Raw genomic sequence first — 10,298 nt, forward strand, 5'->3', positions numbered from 1 at the left:
CATGGTGGACTAATAAGATTTACAAGAGCATGAAACTAGTAGTGCATAAACTGGGGTAGGAAGGTTGACATTTATGGGGAAGGGGGAAGATGTAGAGATGCTAGTGTCGTGTTCATAGAGGGAAGGTATGGTAAAGGAAGCAGAATGTACAAACGGGTGATATTTTTTATTCTTTTAAATATCTCCTGGCTACCATGTTTGATGTGAAACTTTTAAATAATTATGCTAAATTTATAACTGCTTTCACTTCAGGATCTCCTTGGTCTGTGTGAGCAAAAACGTGGCAAGGACAACAAAGCTATCATTGCATCCAACATCATGTACATTGTGGGACAGTATCCAAGGTTTTTGAGAGCTCACTGGAAATTTCTGAAGACTGTTGTAAACAAACTGTTTGAATTCATGCATGGTAATTTTTATTTCTTTCATATTATGAAATATTTATTTGTTACTGTTGCTGTGATAGGTGCTTCATAACTTTATGCAATTTCAGAGACTCATGATGGCGTGCAGGATATGGCATGTGATACATTTATTAAGATAGCTCAGAAATGTCGCAGGCATTTTGTTCAAGTGCAAGTTGGAGAAGTAATGCCATTTATTGACGAAATACTAAACAACATCAATACCATCATTTGTGATCTGCAGCCTCAACAGGTAAGATCATTTATTTTTGCTCACGTTTGGGGAATGGAGGTGCTAAAAGCATTTTTATTTAGTGTAACATTTTGTCATGTAGTGAACTTGCAGTATCCCTGGTTTTAAAACCATTTTGCTTGGGTTATTGTATGTATGTTTTTGTAGTTTGTGCAGCTTTTTTTTTAAACCTCTTACAATATGTGTTCTGGTTTAGGTTCACACATTCTATGAAGCTGTGGGTTATATGATTGGAGCTCAGACAGATCAACCTGTACAGGAGCATTTGATAGAAAAATATATGCTTCTTCCTAATCAAGTATGGGACAGTATTATTCAACAAGCCACTAAGGTGAGTGATAACGGAGTGGTTCTTATGCAATAACTTTGTATTGATAAGTGTTTTGTAAATGAATACTGGGGTCCCAGTGTGTATCGTTATTTATCAATGCATTTTTTCCTTTATCCGTTTTACAAATCCTCCTTTTGATCCTATTCAAGGCATTTCTTTGTCTTTGTTATCCTAAAAGGTTGCTTGTCATGTGGCCATTACATGGTCTAGAAGGGTTTCTGAGTTGTCTGCTTTGTCTTGTAAAGAACCCTACTTAGTGGTTTGTAGGGACAACGTTGTTTTGAGACAACAAATGTTACTATAGATGCAATCTGATAATTTTACTGACAGTTTGTCCTGTTTATCGTGACACCAATACTGTTAACTACCTTAGTGTTGATTTACTAATATGGATGGGTTGTTCTAACACCACTACATATTTTAACTTGTAATTTTCTCCTAAAATGTTCAATTCTAGTATTTAAATGTCAACATGATGAACCATCTGTTAATGGTCCTGATTTCTCATACTTCGTTAACGTATCTTGCAGTGTTTTTATCACCACCTCAAACCCTGAAATACGGGGACACACTACTAACTATGCCCACTTTTAATCGCACCCCCATTTTTAACATGCCTTGAAACAATTGGTTACATAATTTTGGAGCAAGAGGTAGACATTCAAGGTATAAAGACAATGCCTTTGACAGCATGTGTAAAGAAATGCTGTAATGTGCTGCAGCAAAATGTGGGTGTTGCTAAATTGCAGTAAGTAGGAGAGGTTTAAAAGGGGTTGGTTAAATAAAAACAGTCTACTGCTTGGGCCAAAACTGTCTAATGCACACTGCAAGGTTCAGGAGTAACTACAAGGTAGTGTATTGGTACATGTGTACCATGCGTTTAGTACATGGTGTGCAATAACAATTTACCATCCATAAAAACCTTGCCACCCTTGGCTGTCACATTTCACAGCTTTAACCGCTACAGGACTGCCCACCGTCAAATAAGTCATGTCCTGAAGCGGTTTCACCAAGAACACATCGGCTGCTGCTGCATTTGGTATCATTTTAAACAGATTGCTGTTTAGATACAAGCAATCTGAAGTCTATACAGACGCTGGGTTGCTTGTACGGTACATCAGAATGTGCGTGCCGACGACGCAGTCTTCCCCGGGCTCCGCTGTCCTGCAGACTTGGGACCGGCATGGCGGGTCTCCCCTGACAAATCGGAGGGAAATCAGCAGGCTTCCAGCCGCTGATCTCTCCTCTGATCACTGGACCCGGGAGTTATGTGTATTACATCACTTCCGGTGTCACTGTGCACATTCTCTGGCTCTGAGCCTGGAGAAGAAGCTGGTGAAGCAGATCTCTGCTTCATCAGCTTCTTTGGGGTCCTTAGGTGACAGACCCCTGATGTCTCCATAAAGAGGACCTGTCACACCTTATCTGCTAATTTGCCAACATGCAAAATCGAAAATTGCGCCACACATGCTGCATATCTCTGCGAACATTGGAGTGCGAGCAATATTTCTAGGCCCATCAATCGCTGGTAACACTAAGCTGATGAGCAGTAAAAGCTTTTAAATTGTTATCTATGGGAAATTTGGGGTTTTGTATTTTTTTTTTTTTTTGCGGTTTCACGGCCGGCTGCAATTTTAAGGCTTGACGTGTTTGGCATCAATTTACCCTATGTGATCCCATCTTTTATATTTTACCAAAAAGTGGTATTATATTCTGTTTCTGTGCACTACATTTGATTTTAGTATATTTTATCCAAAAAATTCGGGTTTAATAAACATTTGCGCAAATACCGTGTGACATAAAAAAATTTAAACTAGCATTTTTTTTATTTTACAGGGCCTCTGCTTTCAGAAAATATATCATTGTTTGGGGGGTCTGAACCTGTTTTCTAGCCAAAAACTCAGATTTTGTCACGTGTCCAAATAGTAATTACTCCGGGGCAGCAAGTGGATGAGCACTATTGGCAATAAATGTTCCCGTTATTACTACCATTTTTTGCCAGTTGTCTATAACAACCATCCATTTGCAGCTTTTGTGTTTCTTGGTTCAGGTTAGAAAAGTGAAAACCAGCATACAGTTATTTGGTAACCAAATGTTGCTCTTCACTTTACCACCTGAAGAAAAAGCTGTACATTGGTTGCTACAGACAGCTCCGGAAACTCGTCTCTGCAATTAAACCGTTTATATACCCCTCAGATCTATCAGAAGATAGGTTCATTGTTAAGGCTGCTGCTTCAGTTTACCTTTCCTTGGTGTAATATTCTGAGAGTATTGTGTTGTGTGTTGGTACTGATCTATCCTAAGGCCCTGTTCACATGACGTCCGTTTTCTGTGCTGACCTGATCCGTACGCTCCTGCACTAAAAATGCATCCCAATGTATCCCTATGTGTTTTATGGGCTACAGTTCTCACGTGCGCAGTCCGTTCAGGTTACGACAGAAAAAATACTGCATGTCACATTTTTGTACGGTCCAAAAACGTGTAAAAAATGCACTGCACTGCAGCTAACATACTGGCAGCCCCACTCCAGCAAAAAAGTTTTTTTTTTTTTTTACTGGAACGCATCAAAAACGCAGCAAAACACATAGCACCGCGTCTGCTGATCAGGACCTGAAAATCATGTGAACAGGCCCCTTAAAGGTAAGAGTAGTACCCTGGGTTGAAACCTTTTTTTGTCCTTTCAGAATGTTGACATATTGAAAGACCCAGAAACAGTCAAACAACTTGGAAGCATATTAAAAACAAATGTGAGAGCATGTAAAGCCGTTGGACACCCCTTTGTTATTCAGCTTGGACGAATTTATTTGGACATGTTAAATGTGTACAAGTGCCTAAGTGAAAATATTTCTGCAGCTATTCAGGCAAATGGTAAGCTGGCAGCTTTCACCTTCAGTTATGAAACATTGGTCATTGTTTTGATTTTTTATTAAAAGTTGTACCTGTTTTTTTGTGTTTTCCAGGGGAAATGGTTACAAAGCAGCCATTAATACGCAGTATGAGAACAGTTAAAAAGGAAACCTTAAAGCTAATATCAGGTTGGGTTAGCAGATCGAATGACCCACAGATGGTAAGTTTTGGATTTTGGTTTTTCTTTTTTTTAATGGTGTAATAACTGCAGAACTTTTGTGTTTGAATGGGCAGGCCACAGCACCCGATTTGACTGAAAGGTGCAATCTGTGTTTGCAGCTCCAAATAAAACCTTAGTGTTGGTTATGTGAGGGGATAGTATAAGGCTGCCAGATTGTGAGGGCCCAAGCACACACGCATATGAGTTGAAATGAATATTAGGGCAGGCTTCAGACTTCTGAATGGATGTTTGTCCCACCACATTTGGTGAGCACTACCATTATGCAATAGTTAACATGCGTGACCTTTTAAAGCACAAGGACGCATACATGTAAAAAGTTATATTTGTTAAGGTGGCTGGGTATGTTTTGGTGCATGATTGGGGACGCATAGGAGATAAATGGCAAATGTAGTGTGCTTGGGAAGTTATAAATGGGCACTAAATGATGTCAGTTTCATGGTTTAAAAAATACAATTTAGTTTTTCATCAAAGATTTTAAGTGTTCTGTTTTCTCTCTAGATTTGTTTATTTGCATGTTCTGTTTTCAGGTTGGTGAGAACTTTGTCCCTCCTTTGCTGGATGCAGTTCTGATTGATTATCAAAGAAATGTGCCAGCTGCCAGAGAACCTGAAGTACTGAGCACAATGGCTACTATTGTAAACAAGCTTGGAGGCCATATTACAGCTGAAATACCTCAAATATTTGATGCTGTGTTTGAATGCACGTTAAACATGATAAATAAGGTATGTCATTTCTTTAGGCAAAATCTCATACCAAATGTTCCATGTAGACCAGGGCTTCTTAATTGCCCTTACACAGCCTTGTACTGCTGGGTAGATTATCAGACTGATGGTACACTAGTTTAAAGTTTTCCAGTGAATTATTGCAGATGGAGGTTTTTCCCTCATTAACATTGCGCCCCAACTAATTAAATCATGTAAATGAAAATCAGTCTTCTCTACTTTTGTATCTGTAAGACGTACAGAGATGATTTCACAGAGGCCCCCTTAATTCCCTCACTGCCACAGATGTAAGGGTTACATCAGAAAAGAACTGCTTGCAGCTGGCCAGCTCAAAACCCTTCATGCCCACTGCAGTCCCTTAGGCTATATGCTCATGATAGCTTTAGCAACCGGATCTTTACAGGATATACAGTTGAGAGATTGATAAACATGTCTCTCCTGTTTACCAATCCCTTCAGTTTCCTAAATGAACATGGAAGCACTCAGTACTTGGCATTCCTGCAGGCCCCTGGTGACAGTACTGTAAAAATAAAACGTACACTCAAATTATACACAACAAAATGTACACACATGCTAGTGTGCTCTGTGCACATATGGTTTGTTACAGCACATCGCCATGCTTGATTTTTGTTTTTAAACTAATATGTATTCCTGTATCACTCATTTCATCGCAATGTACATCAGTGCAGCACACACTGAACTGCAGATTGCGTGTTGCCACAACACATAGGTGTTCAGCCAAGTGCCAGATTTTTAAGTGTTGCTTATCTACGTGCTCATGGATTGAACAGCATATGAAAGCTACATTTCTGGAGTGCAGTTTTCCTTTTTTCACTTGGATTTAGTGCCTGACAGGCTGTGGTGTGCTCCTAGAATCTGCACCCGACAAGCAGATGAGATCCTTGCACTGTGGAGGTGGTAGTGAGCAGTGTATTTGCTTTGTGTGATTGCTCATTTACAGTTTGAAATTGGAAGAGTTTACAGCACAATTTAATTATTTTGTACAGGACTTTGAAGAGTACCCAGACCACAGGACAAACTTCTTCTTGCTTCTGCAAGCTGTAAATTCACACTGCTTCCCTGCTTTCCTGGCCATACCTCCAGCACAGTTTAAGTTGGTTTTGGACTCTATAATTTGGGCTTTCAAACACACCATGCGAAATGTTGCAGATACAGGTAAGAAAAAAAATACCACTATGCATGTTTGTATACAAGGCATCAGAGAGGGCAACCCAATCTATCTTGATTTTTGTTTTTCAAGTGGAACTGAAAGTGAAAGTTTCCGTTGTTATAAGGAAATTGTAGAAATATTAATTGTGTCTATAGAGGACAATGAAATATGTAGTTTGTCTAGAATTTATATTGGAAATGTAAAAAACTTCTTAGTATGCCTAGGCACTTCTGTGTCTACAGCCTCATAGCTGTATATCTGCAGTGTCAGATTAAATCACTGCTAGTCTCAGGAGATTTGGTCATCTCTACTCTTACTGCTATGCTGCTCATTGTTTTTGCAAGAGGCTCTAATATGAGAGGTATTAGAAGCGGCCTCTACCAAGATGGCCACTTCCACACACAACGTACAGAGCAGGATGTATGTAGGATGTAATGGGGAAAGGATGGGCTGCAGGTGAGCACAGGCAATACTGGTGACAGCCCTATGCCTGACTTTTTTTTTTTTTTAGACACGGATTAGTGTTCAGTTCTTGTTTAACTAAAGTCCTCAGTAAATTGGAGTGGATTTTGCCCTCTGATATCTAATGGATTTTGTATGCTTGATTGACGTGGTACTTTGCTAATATAGTGTATTAATGTTATGTGGCAAATAATTTTTTTAATGTATGTCTTTTTCAGGATTACAGATCCTTTATACATTATTACAAAATGTTGCTCAAGAAGAAGCTGCAGCACAGAGTTTCTATCAAACCTACTTCTGTGACATTCTTCAGCACATATTTTCTGTAGTAACAGATACTTCGCACACTGCTGGTATGTGGTCGATTTGTATACTAAAACCATTACTGTTCATGGATCTGTTTGTTCTTCCAGAAATATAGTTGTAATTGAGTGCTAAGCTTGCCAGAGGTTATTGTCCACAAATTTGCAACCACTCAATCTCTCCATTGTGTTTTTTGAAGAAATGGTCTCAAATCTGGACAACTCAAACTGAGTGTAATTTGGTAAAATGCGTATGCAGAGGGTTATTTTAACTGCAAATTGAATGCCAAAATTATCAGTGGATTAAAGTATATAGGCAGCTGAAGTTTTGTATAAACCTTGACTTTCCCAGTAGTTCCCTTCAGCCTCATCTGCCCCTCTTTTGGCTACCCACGGAAGTCTTGGAAAAGGTTGGGGTCAAGCTCAGCCTTTTACAGGGAAAGTCAAGATATGCACTTATTCCAAGCTGTTAAGAGACTCTTAACACTTTTCCAATTTGCTTCCAGTTTAGTAATGCACACTTATTTACCACCCAATGGAAGTCTATCAGTCTGGGCACACTGAAACCTTGTAGGCTCGGCAACTGTTGTTGATCAGAGGACTCTCTGGAAATATGCTTTAGGGTTTGTTTTTGTTTTTACAAATAAAGGAGCCAACAAGCATTTTAATGAGAAGCTGCAGATGTGTAGTCGTTGAGAAACTATAGTTTTATAGTTGAAGCAGAGTGACTATGCCTATACAAAAGGCTTAGATTTGGTGCAAGATTTTTTTTTCTTTTTTGGTTATATCCATTTATATTAGCGCTCTAGTCCTGAAATGTATCCAGCTCTGTTTAGAAATTTTACAATGAATGCATTTGGAAACCCAGTAATTCTGAATCTCTTATTTCCCTGCAGGGTTAACAATGCATGCTTCAATTCTGGCATACATGTTTAACTTGGTAGAAGAAGGAAAAATAAGTGTAACGCTGAATCCTGCAGCTCCACCCAATAATCAGATGTTTATTCAAGATTATGTAGCTAATCTATTAAAATCGGCATTTCCTCATCTGCAAGAGTAAGTATATAAACCAGTGTGATTTGTGGCTGCAAATATTTTATTTTTGATTATAAGTAAAATCGCAACAAATACATCCTTGACAGTGCTGTGTTCAAGTGTCATATCCAATACCAATATGCTCAGTTTTATTGGCTGTTCCACTAATTAGATTGGTAACTTTTTATTTTTAACCACCCCCGTCCATTGGCTGTTCCTGAACAGCCGGACGGGAGCCTTTATAGGAGCGGGAGGACGTCCTTCCCCTCCCCCTGCTCATGCGCGGCACACGAGTGGGGAAACTGTCAGAAATTCATTCAAGCGATCGGGCATCTCTAGAGACGCTAGATTGCTTGTAGTAGGTGCTGGTGTGCAACCGCCCTTGCCATCTCAGTCGCTGCCGGTCCCGAGATCCGCAGTGCCACCTTCTGGTTAAATCTGATATGCTGATAACAGCATAGATTTGGTAGTCTTCTAGAAGCATCATTATAAATCCTGGATACGCCAAGTGATTTAGGTGGCAAGACTGGTCAGTTAATCACACGTTTGCTTGAGTAGAGTGGTATATGAGGGACATCTCCAGCACTGACACGGAAGGGTACAAAAGAAAATGGGCAGTGTATTTGAAATGTTAGTTCTTTCCTTTACTACTTTATGTGAATGTATACATTTATTTGGTATTTTGCTGTTCATAAACATGTGTTTTTTTGTTTTGTTTTTAGTGCCCAAGTTAAACTCTTTGTGACTGGTCTCTTCAGTTTAAATCAGGATATTCCTGCTTTTAAAGAACACCTTAGGGATTTCCTTGTACAGATTAAGGCAAGTATTTTACCCATTTTGTTACTCAAAGTACCCCTCTTGAAATGTGCTTACACTATACCAAAATAAAAATAAGGTTCTTACACATACTGTGTTCATCTTTCAGTCGTTCTCTGTGACCATTATTAACCCCTTCATGACTGAGCTTGTTTTTAGTTTCTGTTTGTTAATGGCATTTGTAATCAGTAATATAATCCTCAGTAATCCACACAAGTAATCTACTTTTTTACGAAGTGTACCCACAGATAGGGCTGTATATTTATATCACGTGTGCCTAACGCCTCACTTAAAACAAATAAAATAAAATTGAGGAAAATACGTAAAAACACTTTTCCCCAGTTTTTGATTTGTAGCACTTTTTGGAAAAATAGCACAGCTAAAAAGAAATGCATAAATAAATTCATTTTTGTCCTTTATTTGGAAAAACCTCAAATCCCTAGGATTTTATAAATGTTTCTGTACCTCTCGGCCTAAAACCTAACATTTTAATCATTTATTTCTCTAAAAGCTAATAGTGGTCACCTGGCATACGACATACTTTGAACATCAGTCACGAGGGGGGTTAAATTACAAAAAGAAAAATTAACTCCTTGAGGTGAAAAACAAATCTGCAGCTCAGCTGCAGATTTTCACTATAAGTGGTAATTTGTTATATTAATGATGGTATAACAATATATTTTAAATATTTTTATTTATTTCTTTTACACTTTTCACTATTTGTTTAAACATTTTTTACATATTTTATTTAATTATATCAAGCAGTCATTGTGAATAAATCTCACTATTACTGCTTGATAATTTAATTTTTTGTTATTATTAGGCTACTTCAAACTGGGGAATAGCCAATAATAACCTTAGTGACATTAATCCTGCATCATTTCAGGATCAGATGTCACTAAGCCCTCGTTCACACCTGAACGTTTTGTAGCGCGTTCTATGCTCGACGAACGTTCCACAAAACGCTCAAATATAAATCCCATTGTATTCAATGGTCTCGTTCCCACCTTGGCGTATTTCCGCACGTCCCTAACGCGCTACAAAACGGCCCACGCCTGAAAAGGTACATGTACTACTTTGGGCTGTTTGGTTGCGCGTTTCCATTGGGATACAGCCAAGTAGCCTTTGGAAACGCGCGAAGGTCGCGCGACTTTTTTACCGCGGTAAAAAAACACGCGACAGCCGCGCATATGCAATACACCCAGGTGTGAACGAGACCAGGCTTCTAATCATTCCCACAACAATCAGAAGCCTGCAACATTGTCTCTGCAAAAGAAACGTGTAGCTAAATGTTTCTATTGCAGAAACTTTTATCCAAACTTAATCCAAACAATTTTGTAGATCAGTTAAGTTTCTCCTTTTTATGATCCATGAAGTTGGTTCTTTTTTTGTTAGTATCCAAAAAATTCTATAACTGCCAGGTAACTAGCATTATCAATAGAGCAAAATACCACAGCATGCTTAATATAGCCATCCTTAATCTTGAACCAAAAATCTATCAAATTCAGTCCAGCTCCAGCATAGTGTAGTACCATTCAGTGTATGTCAATGTGTAACACTACGTTGATAGATAGCGTTGTGGCAATCTTGGCCTGGCTATCTGTTCTGGGTGCTTGGTCTCAAAAGGAATCCAACCTGCAATCGACATCAGCAATTCATCAGTACATTTTTTTTTTTTTTTTTTTTTTTATTGTCCCCTCTTTTTGACTTTTCA

At 38.7% G+C, this 10,298-nt stretch overlaps 1 protein-coding gene across 1 annotated transcript in view; it reads left to right on the forward strand.

The window, feature by feature from the left end:
* The window catches only part of XPO1 (exportin 1), a 49,862-nt gene that overhangs the window by 36,547 nt on the left and 3,017 nt on the right, over nt 1–10,298 (forward strand). The window contains exons 15-24 of the mRNA XM_018555911.1: nt 253–409; nt 494–657; nt 854–988; nt 3,673–3,856; nt 3,949–4,055; nt 4,604–4,798; nt 5,806–5,974; nt 6,650–6,784; nt 7,630–7,789; nt 8,491–8,587. Of these exons, the coding sequence (XP_018411413.1) occupies nt 253–409; nt 494–657; nt 854–988; nt 3,673–3,856; nt 3,949–4,055; nt 4,604–4,798; nt 5,806–5,974; nt 6,650–6,784; nt 7,630–7,789; nt 8,491–8,587 (1,503 nt within the window). The remainder of the gene's footprint in view (nt 1–252; nt 410–493; nt 658–853; nt 989–3,672; nt 3,857–3,948; nt 4,056–4,603; nt 4,799–5,805; nt 5,975–6,649; nt 6,785–7,629; nt 7,790–8,490; nt 8,588–10,298) is intronic.

This window comes from Nanorana parkeri, unplaced genomic scaffold, assembly GCF_000935625.1.
Source record: "Nanorana parkeri isolate BGI_ZX_2015 unplaced genomic scaffold, ASM93562v1 scaffold11, whole genome shotgun sequence".
In the NCBI taxonomy this organism is placed as follows: Eukaryota; Metazoa; Chordata; class Amphibia; order Anura; family Dicroglossidae; genus Nanorana; species Nanorana parkeri.